The 21,720-nt window shown below is 36.9% G+C and overlaps 1 protein-coding gene across 1 annotated transcript in view; it reads right to left on the bottom strand.

Annotated features, from left to right (window-relative positions):
• Nucleotides 1–11,873: 11,873 nt before the first annotated feature.
• Nucleotides 11,874–21,720, bottom strand: part of LOC139715289 (metabotropic glycine receptor-like) — a 52,319-nt gene continuing 42,472 nt past the window's right edge. Inside the window, exons 3-9 of the mRNA XM_071626867.1 lie at nucleotides 20,935–21,294; nucleotides 19,785–19,963; nucleotides 18,887–19,125; nucleotides 16,080–16,218; nucleotides 14,970–15,075; nucleotides 14,103–14,270; nucleotides 11,874–12,428 (exon numbers count right to left, since the gene is read on the bottom strand). Coding sequence (XP_071482968.1) covers nucleotides 12,123–12,428; nucleotides 14,103–14,270; nucleotides 14,970–15,075; nucleotides 16,080–16,218; nucleotides 18,887–19,125; nucleotides 19,785–19,963; nucleotides 20,935–21,294 — 1,497 coding nt within the window. The 3' untranslated portion in view covers nucleotides 11,874–12,122. The remainder of the gene's footprint in view (nucleotides 12,429–14,102; nucleotides 14,271–14,969; nucleotides 15,076–16,079; nucleotides 16,219–18,886; nucleotides 19,126–19,784; nucleotides 19,964–20,934; nucleotides 21,295–21,720) is intronic.

Below are 21,720 nucleotides of genomic sequence, written 5' to 3'. Positions count from 1 at the left end.
CTTTACAATATAATCGGTATTCAGTGGAACTGGTGCTGAGATGCAATGATATATCTTATCAAATATTAGCCACGTTAGCAAATAAAGAAATAAAAAAACAGTCACACCACAATGGTTCTTGTACTCAGCAGGACGAAAATATGGTCACGTTGAAAAGAGCGTAAATGTCACGGTATTTAAGACACCAATGAATAAAACTGTTCAATCTGAAAGGGGAAGAGCGAACGAAACCAAAAGTTTGACACAAAGGAAATCGTGTGAGGTTATTGTGGCTAATGAATACATTATATTAAGCAATTCGTTTCTCTTCTCTTTTCATCTTGTATCTTACCCAGATTTCCTGCTTGTTAAATTTGCTTTTCATGTCTTCTTCTTGTTTTTGCCTGCACCCAGTTACGGTGTGTGCGTGTGTGTGTGTGTGTGTGTGTGTGTGTGTGTGTGTGTGTGTGTCTGTGTCTGTCTGTCTGTCTGTCTGTTTTGAAATATTCTACATTCGTATTTATTATGCAATACACATTCACTGTTTGTTTTTGATTCTCTTTTAATCCTATGCCCACCTGCGGAGGTTATCGCGGTTATGGGTACATTAACACAGAACTCGCAAGAGCGGCTTCACGAAGCTTCGAAATTTAATGATACTGCGTAGTCCTTACATTCTAAATTACGACGCTCTCGCTTTGCTGGCCCTCACTAAAAGGGCCTCACTACTTGTCATGCCATAATACATAACTTTATACACTTATATTTTCATACGGCTAATGGAAGATTAGATTTGCGACAGAACCAAATTGCACGCTCATCACTGTTTGTGATTAACTCTCTTTTAATCCTACCCATCTGCGGAGGTTATCGCATCTATAGGTACATTAATACAGACACTTGACAGAACTCGCAAGAGCGGCTTCACAAGGCTTCAAGACTTAATGTTGCTCACCAATGTCTACCAGTAACGTTCCTTAGGCCGTATCCAACTCCAGGGGTCATGAGCAGTGGAAAACAGAACTTGCTGGAGCGGTTTTCCCAATTCAATGTTGCTCGTTCAAGGGGTTCACGAAAATCACATTGCACGCCTTGCACGACTTAGCTTTAATACTTTGTGTTCCGCCACAATTATTGCCGTTCATATGAAAATGATATATGGTACATAGCGTACCTAGCAACGCCTAGGGTAATAATAATAATGGCAGGGCCCTCTAATAGAACAGTGACAACACTGAAGAGGCCACTGTGGACGATATAATGTTCTGGCAGCTTAAAGACATCTCCAGCAGCGCCAGCTATACTCGAGCGACTGTCAGTTTAATTGTAACAATCACTCACAACATAATAAAGTTAGATGGTGATAGATTTAGCGTCATTGGTTTACTGAGTTTACCCACATTTTTTGGACAGTGAAACGCTATACAACTGACTCTAATAATTTCACATCAAAATTTAGATGTTAGGATTCGGTCGCTGGTCCCTTCATAGACTTTCTCAACGCTGAACCTGTTCAGTCCGACTGCTGTCTAATACCAGAAGACTGATCCATAATTCTAGCTGTGATAAAAACAGGCCCGTTATGCATCAACCCGGGATTTTTCAAGGGGGAAGGTGCGTAAATAAAAAAAAAAACGAACCTTTTATATAATTTGGGGTATAAGAGGCCAATATCATACTACCTCAGTTTATAATGTATAGGACTACATGTTGAGTGTATCAGCTGGTGTATGCCTTAAATTCCAACATTTGTATGTTTGAATAATGTCTCTCACTAACATAAAAGAAATTTGAAGTATTTTACCTTGTGATGATCAGATACCTTCTATTAACATAGTAGCATTAACATAACGATTTATCAGATGGGATGTAAATGAAGAATACAAGAATGGAGTTCTACTTTGCCGCACCTTGTTAACCACAACAAGGTGTAAGTCCAAACAATCTCCTTACTCAATACAAGTCGTACATTAAATACTGGGGCTTTTTTGGCGTGCCTGCGTACATTATAATATACGCTTCAAAAATCATAAGTGAGAATGTAGGCCTACTCTGGCTTCGGCTCAAACAAAAATGTCAATCAAAGTATCGTAACATAGAGAAAAGTAAAACAAACTTAGAATATATCGAGAGAGGCAGATGATCATCTTGAACATGATGACTATAGTAATACACACCGGGGAAGCATTTCCAAGGAGCGACTTTCATGGCTTTAAAGAGTATCTACTCCCTACCTCCCCTCCCCCCCCCCCCCCATTACATCCATTCCTCTTTCATGTCTTTGCTCAGTCACCAATAATAATTTGAAGATAAAGGCACTCCGGTGCCCCAAGATGATCTGCAGTATTTGCATTTTGGCCAGTTGCTCTCAAACTCGGTACAACATTGGCACGAAATTAATAGCCATTTATATTGCAACCGTGTATACGGAATCGAGTGGGAGTTTGTGATGCACTTTTTCGGTCGGTTACAGTTCGTTAATCCGAAGGTTTGTTTATGAGAAAATAACATAAGGTTCGTTATTCCAAAGGTTTGTTATCCCGAAAATAAAAAAATAAGGTCGTTATTTCGAACGTTTGTTGATCAAAAACGAAAAGTTGTTCGTAATTCCGCAAGTTTGTTGATACGCACCTTTCTTTTATTTTTGAATGAACGAACCTTCGAAAAAACGAACGCCGTTTCATTTTCGAATTAACGAATATCTAGGTATAGGGAATTCGTCAACCATAGCTCGTCGTAACGTTCCTCACGATTTTTATTTGGTACGTACAATGTTTAAATATTTTGTATAAAGTGTCGCTATTTACCGATATTCAACAATATACTGGCAAGAACGACGGATTTAAACTACTTCTGTATCTGTAATCATTGGCGATATCCAAACCAAACAAGTAAAGTTGGTCAAGTCTATTCCATTATGTTTCTATGTCCCGGTACTAATTCTTCAAATATCTAGTAACACTAGAGATGCCGTCATTTTTTCATCAGCTGCGAACGGGGGGGGGGGGGGGGGGGGGAGGGGAGGAGGAACCCTATGAGCTCGTTGATACGTGCGACAATCGCAAATCAGAGTTCAGGATGTGGGATAACATGTCAAAATATCCTTAGTTTTCTATTCATTCTGTTTTATTTTAACAGGGTAGCCCGTTCAGTTAGGGAACTGACAGACAAAGGGACCTTGCATAAGAACATAGCAAAATATATACAAGGTTACATACAAAATACAGTAAAATAATCACCACATAATCACAAACTTAATGCGAATTAAGATTAAGATAAAGACATGTACTTGGTTAAGTATCGGAATTAACAGAAAAGTAAAGTGAGTGTGCATGTGGATAGGATTCAACTGGTTGGGCAGTAGGACCTATGCATAATTATGTTACTGAAGCAAAAATATATGATTATAGCCAATCAACGGTGGAAAGGATTTTGCATCTTATCTTAAGTGAAGAAAATGATAGCGCACTTCTGACATTAAGGGTATGGTACCATGGCACTGAAAATACTTTTTCATAATCATAACCATAATTATACTCAGTTCTGGGTTTAGGGACGCACAACGGTTATAATACAGCAAGTTACAACATATCTTTGCAACTATCTGAACAATCTGAACATGAACAAGTCAAATTGGTATCTTAAAATCTCTAAGACACAGACTGCCAGCTTAATTCCCTTATAAATACGATACATGGGGAGTGTAAAAATATATATCCCAAACTAACCAGCCTTGCATTCTTAATTTGAAGGTGTTGTAGTTAAGTCATAAAGTACTGTTAAGATACTCTCCATATTAGCAAAAGAATAGTCAGTATGTGGTATAGTATGAGACCATTTTACAGCATAATCAAGACATTTCCTTGTAGGTATTGTTTTATCTTAATTTAGCAACTAATGGAATTTGAGATTTTACAAGTTTTATTTTTCCTAGTGTGTTTGTCAAAGTTGTGAAGATTATGAAAATTAGCATGAAGACATTAAAAATGATAAACTTGATCAATTTTATGAACTTCATTTTGAATCAAAGTTGGTTTTGTATGAACCCTCTTGCGAGTGCCAAAGAGCATTGCCTGACACTGTCTTGTACTCATATTCAATTGTAATTCATTTAATCCTCGCACCCATTGCTCTATCTTATTAAATTCACATTGCAAACTCGTCTGAAGGGATACATCATCGGCTCCTTTACAAAATAGTGCCGGGTCATCAGTATAAACACAGCTTAGCCTGTTCATAATAATTCAACTCACATATGTCATTAATGAAGTATACTGTGGGGGCGCTGTGGCATAGTGGATAAGACTCTCGACTCCCGATCGGAGGACCCGAGTTCGAATCCCGCCCAGTGCTGACGTACTTGGACAAAATATTTTACCCACAATGTCCCTCTCGACCCAGGTGTATAAATGGACACCTGGCAACGCTAGGGTAATAATAATGGCAGGGCCCTCTGGTAGAGCAGTGGTAACACTGAAGAGGATATAACCCTGGGTAAATAAGACATTATAGTTTATTGTATTATCATTATTATAATGAAAATGACCAAAAAAAAACACACACCAAGTATTGACCCCCTTGGAGATTCCAACAACTATATTACGAAAAGTTGACAACTATGAGCGATCCATTAAATAATTTTGAAACTATTTATGCTAACTCAGAACCATTAACATCATAATAATGCCAATTTGTCCAGCAGAATACTGTGTTTTACCGAATCAAATGTCCCTTTAAAATAAAAAAGAGAGCCAATATGCTATTCCCATGATCAAAGTTCTTATAACCGTAATCACCGTAACACATCAATCAAGGCAGTTGTGCTTGAAAATACTGGTCGAAAGTTAAACTGACAATTGCTTGATGTGATTGTTATCAGATAAGAGATGTTCATTAAGTTACTTATTGTATCACCCCTAAATGTAATATCAACGCTAAATGTAATATCGACCCTAAATGTAATACACCTTAACCCTAAATATAATAACAACCCTAAATGCAATACATTTTAACGCTAAATGTAATAATCGAGTCAACCCTAAATGTAATACATTTTAACCCTAAATGGAATAACCGGAGACAACCCTAAATGTAATACATGTCAACCCTAAATGTAATATCGACCCTAAATGTAATACATGTCAACCCTAAATGTAATATCGACCCTAAATGTAACACTTTTAAACCCTAAATGTAATATCGACCCTAAATGTAATACATCTTAACCCTAAATGTAATATCGACCCTAAACGTAATACACCTTAACCCTAAATGTAATAACAACCCTAAATGTAATACATTTCAACCCTAAATGTAATATCGACCCTAAATGTAATACATCTTAACCCTAAATGTAATATCGACCCTAAATGTAATAACAACCCTAAATGTAATACATTTCAACCCTAAATGTAATATCGACCCTAAATGTAATACACCTTAACCCTAAATATAATAACAACCCTAAATGCAATACATTTTAACGCTAAATGTAATAATCGAGTCAACCCTAAATGTAATACATTTTAACCCTAAATGGAATAACCGGAGACAACCCTAAATGTAATACATGTCAACCCTAAATGTAATATCGACCCTAAATGTAATACATGTCAACCCTAAATGTAATATCGACCCTAAATGTAACACTTTTAAACCCTAAATGTAATATCGACCCTAAATGTAATACATCTTAACCCTAAATGTAATATCGACCCTAAACGTAATACACCTTAACCCTAAATGTAATAACAACCCTAAATGTAATACATTTCAACCCTAAATGTAATATCGACCCTAAATGTAATACATCTTAACCCTAAATGTAATATCGACCCTAAATGTAATAACAACCCTAAATGTAATACATTTCAACCCTAAATGTAATATCAACCCTAAATGTAATACATCTTAACGCTAAATGTAATATCGACCCTAAATGTAATACATGTTAACGCTAAATGTAATAACAACCCTAAATGTAATACATTTTAACGCTAAATGTAATAACAATCCTAAATGTAATTCATGTCAACTCTTAATGTGATACATCTTGACGCTTAATGTAATTACCACCCTATATGAATGTAAAAACCTCATTATAGAGAGTGTAACCAACGCAGAATATCGGGCAAAAGGTCAGGGGGTATATGAAGGGGATATGACGCAACTTTTTATAGCACTCTTGAAAGAGCAGCAATAGCTGCTTAGATTTGTTTTGTTGTTTACTCAGGTAAAGATCACACAGTCTTATTAATTCCTTTGTTTGCTGCAAAGTTAATTAGGTACATTTGACATAGTTTTTTCTTTTTAATCTATACCTTTATCATACAATCACATAAACATTTTGTATTCCAATCTTCATTCAGTGTTCATGTTTGTTTAAAGTTTTTATGAAAAAGAAAAAAATGGGCAAAAATTCTTTGCAAGGAAATTCTGAATATGAATAATATTGCAAGAAAAAAAAACATATACCTACTGATGAAACGGGATGATAAAGCGAAGCAGTAGATTGAGAAAATTAGAAATTATGAAGATTTAGAAAGATTTCGCAAATTTTTTTTACGAACCATCGTTATCTATTTAATGTTTTCAATGACGAAATATCTGTCACACATTGACATGGCAACAAATCACTGTCCGAAATATTAGCCTCATGACATTGTTCACGACTCCTGGTAATCACGACTATACTTACACGAAACTGTGACAATAATTGGTCTTGGGGAGGGTACACGAAATAAATTTAAAAATGCCAGTAAAGCAAAAAGAAATAGATGCCTTTTTTATCATCTTTGAGCCACCGTTTATATATTGACTTTCCTATGTTGAATGTATGAGTAAGGCAAACTGACTCAACTTTTGCCCATTTTTTTTTTCTTTTTCAACAAAACTCTAAGCAATAATGAACACTGAATAAAGATTGGAATACAAAATGTTTATGTGATAGCATGATAAAGCTAATAGATTTAAGAACTATGTCACATGGACCTAATTAACTTTGCAGCAAACGATAGATTTAATAAGACTGTGTGATTTTTACCTGTGGGTAAACAACAAAAACAAGTCTAACCAACTATTACCGTTCTTTCAAGAGTGCGAGAGAAAGTTGCGTCATATCTCCTTCGTATACCCCCTGACATTTTGCCCGATATTCTGCGTTGCTTACCCTCTCTATAATCAGGTGTATAAATTTAAGGTCGTAATTACAAAAAGCGTTGAATATATTATATTTGATAGGGTTGACATGAATTACATTAATGATTGTTATTACATTTAACGTTAAAATGTATTACATTTAGGGTCGGTATTACATTTAGCGTTAAGATGTATTACATTTAGGGTCGATATTACATTTAGGGTTGAAATGTATTACATTTAGGGTTGTTATTACATTTAGGGTTGAGGTGTATTACATTTAGGGTCGATATTACATTTAGGGTTAAGATGTATTACATTTAGGGTCGATATTACATTTAGGGTTGACACGTATTACATTTAGGGTTGTCTCCGGTTATTACATTTAGGGTTAAAATGTATTACATTTAGGGTTGACTCGATTATTACATTTAGCGTTAAAATGTATTACATTTAGGGTTGTTATTACATTTAGGGTTAAGGTGTATTACATTTAGGGTCGATATTACATTTAGCGTTGATATTACATTTAGGGGTGATACACTTATGTGTGGCTCTTGCCATTATTTTCATGTGATGACACAACACAGATACGGGCCTGTAATTGCTAGCAAAGCCTTTGTCACCGTCCTGCACAGAGGGCAGCCTTCTGGTTCTGTCTGACTGAAGAGTTACACGGGATAATTCATGTTTGCTTGCTGATAAATATTTAAGTTATCGGCAGTCACAGCGCGCGCGCACACACAAAATCAGCATGTAGTTCAATTTGCCTTTTTTGTTTATGTTTACACGTATAAGATTATATTTTTCGTTTGATATGCAAAGAGTTGAATGGTTGCATGAGATGAATATATGGGTTTATCTGTATAGATATGTGGATGTGGATATGATGTGCATGTGTACGTGTGTGTATGTGTGTGTGCGTGTGTGTGCATGTGCGTGCGTACGTGTACGTTGATCACTATGGTTATCATTTCAAAGTTATATATTTTGTATGATAATTGGAATGAACTGTTTATCGTTTTGATATGATGCTGTATATTTGTTATTTAATCGGTATTCGCCATTGTTGAAATGTTCACACAATGTATATTGTTTGATGTAATTGATATGTTTTTCAATGTGATGCATTATGAGTTAGCCTTCGGGCTACTACTTTGCATGTTTGTTTCAATAAACCATTATCAAATCAAATCAAATCAAATCAAGAATTAAAAATAAAACTGTCACGGACACAAGAACTTGAAAATCATAAGATGTATCCACATGTTGGAAATCATCGATGGGGATCACCATCTGCTGACAAGACAATTAGGACTCGGCCATGTGTCCAGACTTTTTCAAACGTTTCTGCTTGATCTTCTCCACGCATGGTTGACTATTTCCTGTCGCTTCGTGGTGAGGTCCTCCTCGATGAAAGTCTTGGATTCTCGAAGCTTAGACTTGGCCTTGTACACTGACATCCTCGCGTAATAGCGGGGAAATCTCCAGGAATCAACAAAAGTAGTATCAGCGATGGATAACTCCAAGAATAGTGAAAAACATACGGTGGTAGGAAGCAAAAGACAAGACTTTACCTCGATTCGTGGGAGGAGCAGTATACAGCTTTCCCGAGCTGATGAAGCGCCCTCTGTAAGGTATGAACAAACATTTAAGGTTATAGATGTTTGTACTGGACTTTTTCTTATTCAGGTCTTTGAATTCTTTTTTTTTAAATTCAGGGTTATAGGATTGAATACCTTTATTAGAAGAACACCTTTGAAATGTGATCTTTTTTGAAAGAATCAAAACCCCTGATCTTGACAACAAATAACTTTTACCAAAATTGTTTTTATTGCACAAGTCCCTTTGTATCCGTTCGTGCGTGTGCGTGTGTACGTGTGTCTGTCTGTGTGTGTGTGTGTGTGTGTGTGTGTGTGTGTGTTTTGAGCTTTTGTTTTCCCCTCCTGTCTTGGTGCATGTCAGGCACGCGTACAGTCACACCAATGTGGAACAATTTCCCAGCTAGTGTTATGTGTAAATATAATTTGTAATCTATCTACATTGATAGTGTGTGAGTGAGTGAGTGAGCGAGTGTTAGACTATAACGTCAGTTAAAATAATCATCTGCTTACAACTCTATAATTGGTCAGCAATATCTTTTTGCATGTTTGGTTATCGTTCTCTTTCCATTTCTACTACACGAACTTCATGTTGCAGAAACAAATTTCATCCTCAAGTCGCAATGGTTACAGAACAGGTGAGTTACAATCATGCCAGGGATAACGAATTTCATCTTTGCGCCAGTGTTTATTAAAATTAAACGTGATACAAACCGCTGTAGATACAAGCGACTGCTACATGGTATCTTTATGTACACTATCAACATTTACGGATGTATCTGATATATATATATATATATATATATATATATATATATATCATCCAATAGTTTGTGTATGTATCATCCATTTAAAAAAAAAAACAAATTGGGAACCAACATGTCAATCTCGAGAAAACTTTAAATGTTTGAAAATATTCTATTGAGATCTGGCTCTAAATGGATCTTACATATCTAGTAATGATGACCACACCGGTAGAATCATGATTTTTCGTAACTTAATACTCAACAACACTAAGCAATCCTACCACGATATTAATATTGCTTTCGCAATTAACCACTTTATCATAAACAAGAAGATTTTAAAGTATTCAACGTTGTTCCTATGATCATAACGTATATCTTCTCTGAACTTACATACTCCTTTTGATCGTTTAGATGAAAAGATACCTGCGAGAAAGGCTATACTTGCACAGAAACGTGCCTGAGACATTAAGAACATTTCAAGTTTGTCCATCTCGCAGTTGTTGTGTGCCCATTACTCTCATGGTCCTTCCAGTTTTCAAGAATTAAGCAATCGTTTCGACGTGTTTTCGAAGGATTTCAGCCGAGAATATTTCTTCTCAGTCACCCCCCCCCCCCCCCCGTAGTACATCACCACAAAATATATAGGCCTAAATACAATATCTAGCTATCGCAATAACTTTGAAGAGAATTGTTTAGAAAGCAGATATTGGTAAACAGCACACTGCTCAGTATCGTAGAAATGAACCCTGTACCCACAAGAGTAGTAATCTAATAATCAGAGAATGGGATGCTTTAACTTCAAGCAATATAATATTCAAATGTATACTCAATTTTTGTGAACCTAACCATGTTTTTTGATAAGCATTCGTTTGTTTTTAAATACTTAAATGAAATTGGCTATCAGTCTTTATATGCCACCCGTGCATTGTCTTTTTCTTTTTAGAATTTCTCATTGAAATAACGACAAAAAAGTAGTTCTTAGTAAACAAATTGTATTTGTCCGTCATTTTCTTGTGCAAAATACAATGAATTATGGTCATTACCTAATTTAGACCTCATACAGTATATACCCTTCCTCTTAATACGTACTAGCAAGGTGCCTCAAGTATAATATACATATATTCCAAGGATACATATATTTTGATTATTTGTATACTTGGACGCTTACCTCGATGGCTGTATTCACATGTAAATTGATACAATGTTTGGCTTATAATCTATGATGGCTAATGTCAATGTAAGAATAAATGGCGAAAAATTGGAGGCCCTTCACAAAAGCAATCGCATCAAAGATGTTGGGTGGGTGTTACACTCGATATCTGTAATAAATTAAAGGCGGATGCAAACAAAAATATCAGCTTATGTCCTATTGTTGGCATGAAAAGACTGACAATGAAAAACATCCGTAGACATGATACCTAACATACAGTTTGTTTCAAATATTGCTTCATCGGATGTATTGTGATGAATAATGACATTTTATAATCGTTTGTATAGCTAGCATAAGAACCTTCGCATCTAAACACGACCAATTTTCGCATTTTGTCCCTGAACGTTATATTCAACGTGTGTCTAGCATGCAACGAATACGGCGTCATGAAGGAAAATATTGCGCCCCATCAAGCATACACAAAAATGCTACCAAACAATAGGCCTATGTTCTATGTTTATAGACACGAAAAAGAGTGCGATATTCAGGGTTCATAAAAAACACCATATTATTCATTCCACCTCCCTTATCTTACATTTTACAATTCATATTAGATAAAGCTTGCATTACCTTGGATCACTTATATCAGTTGCATTAAGGTTCTGGTAAAAAAGAAAAACAAACAAACAAACTGAAAACTATTACTCCGGTATTTAGAATAATCAGAAGAGAATGGACATTGTTCCCATTATACAAAAATACATAATGCCTCTTTCGCGTACGTTTTGCATGAATCCTACCCTATTGGTAGAGTGATAAGTGGTAATAATTTGATACAATGGGTAGGGGAAAAAAGCTAACAGTGTTCAGGTATATTCCGTTGTTTTAGATGAAAAGCAGAAAGAAAACAAAGAATGCTTGATGAACTGATTCCAATGATATCAAGATAGAGTAATGAAATTTTGTATGTATTGTTAGTAGTGATCTTGTCACTGGGGAAATGCACACTGCGCTATGAACAGGGACACAACTGGTGTTGGGAAATAATAGATAGAAAGCCGAACATTTAAAATCACAGTTGAAGAAACATGTTACTGTAATGTCACTTTTTTTTTTCTCATCCGTCAACTGGACTAGAGCAACCATCGAGATGATCTTAGACGTAGGAACGTTGCAACCAAAATAGTATGACAGTTTATTCAGGCTTTGCATTGTAGGCTATGTATGATACTCTCAATGTAAGGTGACAGCTGGAATAAGTATGCTCTGCTCACTTCTTTCATTGCTATTCACGTTGATAGTCGCGGCACTGTCCGTGCATGTCTATTAAAATGTATCAGAACTAATGATACATAAAGAGCTTTTTAGATATTCACCAAGATCTGAATGACGGGGTTTTCTTCAACCATTTTGCATACTAAGCGAAATTCACATCATTACGATTCAGTTCGTTCACCTGTCCCATTCGCGCGCACAAGTCAGAAACGGCCCACATCACAGAAAGAAATGTCATGACTGCGGGGACCATTTTTGGTTGACGTGAACATGCGCTTCCAGGCCGTCGACGTGATTCGGCCTGTAGTCATGCAGTTCGACGGCCTTAGTCAGGCTCTCGTTGCTTCGAGCGATTTCAGAAGAAAATTCACTCTCGGAGTGACCACTATGCGTACGCAGACTGTGACCGCGTGAAAATCTTCGCGGAGGGCGCCATCTAGGTCCACTGCTCCTTTTCTTCGAAGGAAGGTGAGGATTATCTATCCGTAGAGACTTTGTCTTGTAGTGCTCCAGCTGTGTATACAGGCGTTTTAGTTCCTCCTATCCATGAAAACAAACAAAAAACAAACAAACAAAAACAAACAAACAAACAGACAAACAAATCCAACCGTTAGTTTGATACGGTTTTCCGATACGATTATATTGACGATTCTTTAAACTGCAGGTGTTTGTGAGCTCAACGACTGCACTCTCAGATCATACATGGTCCTAGTTCCTACCTTTAAAATCGTGCCCAACCGTAGATAGCACGCACGATTTCAATGGCTGTTAAACTTGTACTCTCTGAGAAGATGGTATCAAGACTCATGTCGACAGTTTACAATCGTGCTCGTAGAAATTTATATTTCTTATAATTCCTTAATTGTGGCGGTTAGACAAGGAACCAAATGCGTCCAATTGGCACTCGTATCTTCTCATGTGATATACGTAATCAATAATATAGGCCCTGCTCAGTAAGGAAAGTGAATGAATGGAAGTCGCCGGGAGAATGTTGTACATTGCATTAAAAATCAGACTATAGCATGAATCACATATTATTATATCCTTTCATCACTACTGGCAATTACATTTTCCATGCAGTTTGAAACATAATGTAATATTTTGCAACTGATTGACAAATTGCCGTAAATCGACGTTGATAAGCACCAGTCATTCCTTTTTTTTTATTAATAGCCATGTGAAAAATCTATCGGATTTGATTCGAACCACGACCTCCTGACTGCTACCAACTGTCATATCCACTAGACTACTGAGCTTCTGCCCGATAGCCAGCGATGGTTCTCATCCCATATAGTAGAGGTTACTCGACGCAAAAATTGTGAATTTGAATAATGTACACGCTGTTCTACGGAGGTCACTCCGAACAAAAGACCAAGTCTTAAATAAATCGCCTCAAGCCTGATTACAAGAACATTGTATGCTCTCTATTTCATTAAAAAGTAGAAGAAATAAACGATCCAGGTATATTTGTCGCTTTTTCCCTCAAACTCCGATCTGGAGTGATATGTAGTGTTCGAATAAATTGGTGGGGTGGAGGAGAGTTAAATTGTCTTACGAGGTTCTTGCGTTAAAGGAGACCTCCGGATGATTTTTAGATTTTTACTTTTGAATAACTATAAATTAGTTATACCGAGGACAGAGTTTCAGAATTTGTGATAATTGGGATGAAGAAGAAGAATATTTTCAAAATTTAGAACAAATTGCTATGACCAAGGATGATGACATGGCAGAGTCACCATAAGAATGCATGAGTTGGGGCTCAAGGAAGCAGAACAAAAGAAGAAGGCATGCATAGATTATACACAGGTGAACTCGCAAGCAAGCAGTATTGTAATGGAATTACACTGCTACATTTCTGAAATATGTGAACCTCCTATGTCATCATCCTTGTTCAGTGTAATTTGCTGAAGGTTTTTCAAAATATTGTTTCTCTGCTCAAGAACCACAATAAATTCCACAAATCTATACATGGAGTTGTCGATTTATGTACTATATGATGTGAAATTTTGAAAATCGTCTGGAATGTCCTTTTAAGGATCTTGGTAAGTATTCAGTTAATCTTGTTATTTAATTTACGCGTCTAATTCACTTAAACATAATAAACGTGATAAACCGTCGTAAACTGTTAATGATTATTACTTCCTACTTTACGAGATAATTTTCTCCTACACCCGTCTCACACCGAATGAGAGAGTTGGGAAATTAGACACTTACCCTGACATCGTCGGCGTTGAAGTTATGCTGGTCGCTGGAAGCGTTTGATGTCGAGTTTTGCTTCAAGAAGGTCGAATTTTGCCACTTACTGGCAGCGTCGTAAACCACCCGGGAGTTGATTCTCTCTCGAAACTCATCGTTGTGAATTAGTTTGTGTAAGACTATCAGCTGCATGAAGAAATAGATTCAGATGCATAAAGAGTGACAAGTCTTTACTAGAGAAAGCAACCCTTTTGCAAATCCTCTTTTCCTTCTTTTTAGTCCTTGTCATGATATCTGGTACTGTGATAACGATTTGTCAAATCTGTTTGTAATGTACCCTTGCGACTCCCAGTTGCAATAAAAATCTGCATTGATAGTCCACATCATTTTTTAACGTTACATGCTTTTGGTAACTTCCAGTTCATTTAGGATGAAAGCATCTACTTCCTTAAGTCAATTCTATGCTGACTATAACTTGAGGAAAATAATGTACTAATAGATAATTTATGTCTTGTTGAGCCAAAGCAAGGGTCTCTCCGTCCGAGATCCCTATAGGACTTGTAGTTAAGACGTTTGATTTTATAATGTCACAGATAGTGAAATGAGATTGACAACTGTATTTCCTTAAACAGGTAATGTCAGTAAGTAACGTGCCTCTGTGTTTTTCTGCAGTTTTGATAATCTTACCTCATATTATTACTTTCTGTGTATATCGCATGTATACATTTCTTTTTGAAGAAAATCTATAGGTGACTGGTTGAATATGTACATCAATGAGAGGAAAGAACAAACGAAATGTGTTATTGTTGTTGGTGTTGTGCACAGTTAAAGATACGACGAAGATAATGGTAATGACTAATGGAGATGATTTTGTCTTCGACTTACCTTTGGTATGAAGATAATCGACACCATAACAGTAACTGTCAGCTGAGAGTGAATGAACGTCATCAGAAAAGTCCAGTCAGGAGGAGTCGTGGACCACAGGAAATGTCTGAATGAAGGTCAAACGATGCGTCATATAAAACATGGTTGTCATTTTCCCACTTCTCTGTACTAAGTAGACCTACACATTTAACCAGCCACGAAAAAGATACCCAGATAAATTTCATACATTGTAATTCCCGAATGTATGTTGAACGTAAACACATCTTCGTAAGACAGTGATTACAAGGTGTCTACAAGCCATGACATTGTAATGTCAAGGGCTGTCTTGTTACTCGATTTCACACAGAGTTCCACTGATATATTGTAGCTATGCTTTAAGATAACGTCTGAGGTGATGGTTTGTGGTGTTTTCTGTTGTGGTTTTCTTCAACTCAAAAGTTCCGTTAACGCTCAATGTTTATCGCTGTTGCCTTACAATAGACACTCGGAGCAAAAAACAAACAAACAAACAAACAAACAAACACAAAAACATGTTTAAAGCGCTAATTATTTCATTATATCATGTCTGCGTTTTGATACACGAATTATAGGTGCTAATGCAAACCATAAAACTGAGAGATGCATTATGTAGAAGCCACTTTGCTGTCAAATCATGACTTTGTATTTGATGAGGGTGATTAATGTTGAAATCAAACTCCAATATCAATGGAGATGCTTCCATGATTTTTTGTTGTTGTCTGGACTGCTTTTTATTTCGACCAAATACATACAAATAAATACATTTCAGGACATGTGACCTCAAGGAACGAGTTTGCAGAATGTGTGCCGGACATCCCTCTTAAAATGCTTGCATTACATTTGTATTTCTCAACCTTTCTACGTGGTCAAACACTAATTTTGATCCAACTTATTTGCTTGTTGTGAAATGGTAATTGCACTATGCTCATTGTCTGTCCAATGTGTATCTCATCTTCTAACTGGTTGTGATCATCAGTGCTTCCTAGCGGCAATTTCTCAATATTAAGCAGGATTACAATAAAGCACTGAATGTATTGTAGGATAGCAGATATTGGTATTACTAGTAAAGGGGACAAAGAAAACTTAACACACCTCAACACGTGCAGAAAGACAGAGAGTATGGTCTCGTTGTAGATAGCGACAGTGATGTATCTCGTTTCATGAAACTCGCACGGTGCACCTCTTACAGCGTAACACAGGTAAATGGCAAACAACAGGAAGAGGAACTCAACTGTACAGAAAGGAAAGAATAAGAAGCCAAAGAATCGTGAATAATGATGTAGTAGTCACTTTTCTTTCATAGTATTGGTATGGTAAGTATACCGGTACATAGATCGAACAGGTATGATTTCACTGCTTCATGTTAAGAAAACAGTATACTGAAACAGAAGTGGTCAATGAAAAAGAGAAACACTCTTATTCCAGAGTCATTCTTTACTGCTTAATGGTTCCCACATAATAGGATGATAAGTTTCGATACCAAACGCATATTTGGTCACAACACACTGGTATGCATGCACATAAATGATAGGAACAGCTCGTAAAGAAAAGACCGTGGTTTTTCACGTGACTAAAAGACAAGCTTTTACCAAGCTTCACGCAATTCGTTGCAACGTTCTTTGGATCTTTCTAGGAAGACTTTACCTGAAGCAAGAAGATAAACGTCAATACTGCTTGCACCACATCGAGTTTTGAATGCAAAGAAATCAAGGAATAATCCTGTGACATATCATGATAACAAATCTGCCATTTCGGAAGTTTTACTTGCTTCATTCCGTTTCCACTATATCAACGTTTTATCTCTCTATCTCATTCTATACCACAGTTTAGATGCTGTATATCAGATTATGATAATGATATAATATTGTGTATATATATATCAGTCTCTTTTCATTCACACACACACACACATATATATATATATGTACGTTCACACTGTTGGTCATAGAGTTGGAATATTTTTTAAAGAAATCTTTATAATCATCACAATGATCTTATTATGATCTGTAATTGGATGGTGTTTTGAGCATAAAACGATAAAGACAACAATGGACAGTAAATTACAGATTATGACACATTTATTTTTAATCTCTGTCAATTTCTCAGAATATACGTATATATGTGTATATATATATATATATATATATATATATATATATATATAAAAAACATGCTGAGAATGCACGTATTGGCTCCACGAAGAATCAAGAAATAAACTGTCAAGACTCCTGAAGAAGGCGGAGGCCGCTTAAAATTCGAGTCGAATAAACTCATTCTTTATTGGAAAAAATGCATTACCAGTTTATTTCTTGATTATATATACATACATACAGAGTCATTGTTGTTACGCAGTCATAGCGGGTGTACCGACCCCTGCATAGACCAAGAACGCAGACTTCGTGGCATATGCTGTCCACTTGTGTGTTGACAGCGTCAAAAGGCATCATAGGCATAGCATCACATTCTTCCCTCAGAACATCGGCCAACTCCTGAACAGTTTGAGCAGGTGACACGACATCTGGTCCTGTGACAGTTGCTCCGGTCTAATTTTCTCTAATGACTTGGGGTTAGGGTTAGTGTTAGGGTTGTGATAGGGTTCTAGGTTTAGCTTGATGTGAGGATATTAGGATTAGGGTTAATGTTATGTTTGTGGGAAGAACTAATGTCTTGCTTTGCGTGTAGATAGTTCATGGGAATAATTGTTGCAGGAGCAGTTGAATGTCACGGAACCGTTTAAGCAATAACATCTCTGTTGTTGATGGCTCTGCCTCGAGTATCCCACGCATGCTTTATGAGGTTCGTATCCAGCAAGCAAGATGACCATGGCAACTAGCTGCTCCACGTCCTCTGCCTCAAGAAATGTCCTTTCCTAGCGTTGTCGTCTAGCAGTCAGAAATTGTGTAGGGCCTATGATACTCTCGTTTTGCATGTGGAAGGCAATGGAACTCAAAGACATCCCTGTATAAGACCGTGTTGACGTTTCCTTCCGGAACCACTAGTGGCGTTATTCCACCGTATTGGATGCGGTCCATATCATCATTGAGCCGCCACTACCGTGAGTCGCCTCGTTGATGCAGTGCGGTTGTCCGTGAAGACAACAAGCGACCAGTGTAGGATGAAGCATTCAGTGCTCCCTCGTCCAGCGAAAGACGAACACTTCCACCGCGAACAGCCAGGCGTGGACTTTTTTTTTCAACCGGCGTACTCTGCAACCATGTTGGAGCAATCTCCAACGGTTGAACGGAAATAAAGTTGACCCCATGATGTCTCCTCCACAAACGAAGAAGATGATTCGTCGGCACTCTGTGATGTCATTGTAGGACATCCTTGATATCACTCTGTTTGTAGCTGTCCTGCTACTCTCTCTCTCTCTCTCTCTCTCTCTCTCTCTCGTATTTTACTGATTCCGTTGGACCAGGCATAGCAAAGGGAACATCTCTACCTATTTTTATTGCAAACGGTTCAAAGAGCTCGAATAAGCAGTCTCGTTACAAGCACAACGTTGAAACTGGGAAAGGGGAACATATTACATACAATGGCTTTTACAGTCTCGAACAAAAGAAATTGATACGTAATACACGCTCTTGCAATGTTATGATGTCACCTATGTAATGGAGAAACCTTATGTAATCACTCAACTATGCTTTTTTCACACAGACTGTAAAGTGCCAAAAGAATATGTCGATTCAAGTTTGAAATATTTTATTACACCTTGTTATTATTATTATGATATATATATATATATATATATATATATATGCTTCTTGTTGTTTCAACCACCTTGTCGAAGATACAATGAATAAAATGATGAATATACTATAAGTAATATAAATGATAAATGAATAAATAAATATAATAACATAACATAATTTCATTGTTCACGGCACTACATTACTTACTAACATCAATGACGTAATCCCACCATTCTACCGCGCAGGTAAAGAATTTCATTCCCTGGCTGTCGGTACCAATGGCTGTGATGTCGTTGCCCCGATACTGCATGTTTTGTACAGAAAAAGTGGTCCACGTGGCGAGGTAGCCGGAGAGCACGAGGATGATGAGGAGTAACCACTTTAGCACATCGCGGTCACGCACGAGCACGCGCGTGGCCGAACGCGTCTGGAAAATGGCTAATTTACTACAGATGCCAAAGAAGAAGAAAAGAGAGGGTTTGGGAATATTGCATGTTTATAGACTTTCGTTTCATTTCATTTCATTTTTTGTTTGGGTCATGTCTAGAATCTCGAATGAAGGGAAATGTGGAAATTGTTTTCAATGTTTCGACTAAAGTGGGCATTGGAGTAAACAAAGGGGTAGAATACATTAATGAAATACATTTATAAATAGGTCTCAACAGAGATTCTAAGATTTTGTCGCTGAAAATTGTGAAAGTTCATGCAGAGAAAATAAATGCGGTAATGAGAAAGTTAAATTCTTAGAATACAATTCCCTCAAAGCAGTACCATGAAAACCATTAATTGCAGAAATCGAACAGTTAACAAAAGAGTATGTCACAATATTGACATCACATCACGTTCACAAGTCTTCCGAAAGAAACAGACCAGTACAGATATTCACATAGTATGAATGACCACATTATTTATCATTGATGTTATGGCATATTTTGTCTTCACCTATAGCGCATCAGCATTTTGTTTTATTTTCTTTTTATTTTCTTTTTTTTAACTTCTGCAATATATCTATCCATGAGGTGTTTTGGTGAAACCTGTCCTGAGACCAAACGTCTCTCGTCCATTGGAATCTTCAAGGCAATTTGTTTGAGAGTAGGGACGTTACCGGTATATTTTTAAGACGAGCATTCCGTAGGCGATGGCAAAGCCCCACCCTCGCAGCCACTTTCTGAGGAAGCAGGTGATCGCCTCAGGCTCAAAGTACATTGCTATGAGTTCCGAGTAGAGGACGAAAGCGCCGATAAGTACGACCACGAGCATCCATGGACTATCGCAACATACTACCTGAAGAATTATATAAAACATGATGTAGATGATGAGTAAGGGAGCGGGAGAGGAAACAGAGAAAATAATTCATACGAAGCGTTTATTTATCTTTTTTTGAGATGCCTTCCTAACAAATATTCTTTCAACCCTGACCTATAACTGTTGCTGTTGCTGTTGTTACTTTTATCATTATTATTATTATTAGTAGTAGTAGTAGTAGTATTACTATTATTATTATTTTTATTATTATTATTATTAGTAGTAGTAGTATTACTATTATTATTATTTTTATTATTATTATTATTAGTAGTAGTAGTATTACTATTATTATTATTTTTATTATTATTATTATTACTATTATTATTATTATTATTATTATTATTATTATTATTATTATTATTATTATTATTATCATGGTAAGCCAAGTTCTTTCAGAGTTAAGTATATTTTCGATTGGGAATATTTTCCGCTGTAGACATTTTCGCGCAGACAGATAACAGACAGATAACAGCGCACAAGTTCGCACCTCCAGCATCTTGTGCCTCAACCATGTAGTACGTATGGCGTGATGCATTTTAACAGGCGCACGTCCTTCGTTGGCCATTATGCGAGGACATTACGGTCTGTTTTCACTTGATCATAATGCCATCTCTGGCTTATATTTCACTAACCCATGCAATACATACAGATGTGCACTTCATGTTGAGAAAAGCTTCATAGAATTAGTTACTAGCGTGTCTTGACTCGTGACATTGTTTGATACTTACAAAACGCTTAATCTTTCATCTCATTATCTTTGTGGCAGTAAAAGTGTGCGCACTTCTACTCTTAGTCCTATTTAGAGGAAGACAAATTCACTGATATCCAAATTTTCCTCAGACTAGTGTATCCATTGAAAGGTTCCGATTCACATTCATAGATTCTGAACATAACAGGTCTTGTTTCAAAAAGAAATATTCATATTTCCGCTCTTCCTTGTTGGATCCTACCTTTGCTGATCGATTTTTGAGGATGACCACAATGAGCACGATGATGGCAACCATGCACAAAGCCTGCATGCCTAGAATAACAGCTCGTAGGATCACGTCGTTTGTCACAAAGCATGGCGAGTCGTCCGTGCATGTCGTGCACCCCTCGCGGCACTGCCGGCAGTCGAAATCAGTCTCATAGTAAGGACCATCTTCGGTGGCGTTGCTGCGCGGTTCACCAAATGACGTCGACCAGGCACGCTCAATCATTGATCCGTTGAAGGTCTTAACCGGAGCAGCCAGAGAAGGAAAGAAGTAACGATCTTTGCAGTGACACTCGTAGGATCCGCTGGTGAAACCATGTCCCGGCACCGGAACGCACTATGGATCACAAACGTTCAAGAATTGTTCAGTCAGCAATTTTCAAATACAAGCCCCTCATTTTCATATATTATTCATCTGCAGTGCCACTCCGTGTTCACGATTCCGCAAACAAATAAAGATAAAAGGCAGAAGCTTTGTCAACGACTAAGATGATTGCTTTATTGATATCGTTAATGACTCAATCAGATCAGCGTAATCGTGAACAAAATTGAAAAAGTATGTAAATTTTAAAGGTATTAAATCAAATGGTCCACAAAGTTTATATTCAGTGATTCATTGTGCACGTCGACCTTTTTAAATCTAAAAATATCCACCTCCAGTACACGCCGTCATTTACGTAGTACATTGTATTATCCATTCATTTTGCAAACAAAAACCAATGAACATTTTGTTTTTTGCAACTTCCTTTGTCTCTGCAGAGAC

Source organism: Diadema antillarum, unplaced genomic scaffold, assembly GCF_040938485.1.
Source record: "Diadema antillarum isolate AM-2024a unplaced genomic scaffold, OU_Dant_1.0 seq00003224_RagTag, whole genome shotgun sequence".
NCBI lineage: Eukaryota > Metazoa > Echinodermata > Echinoidea > Diadematoida > Diadematidae > Diadema > Diadema antillarum.
The sequence above is the reverse complement of the archived record's forward strand: the minus strand, read 5'-3'. Positions and strand labels throughout refer to the sequence as shown.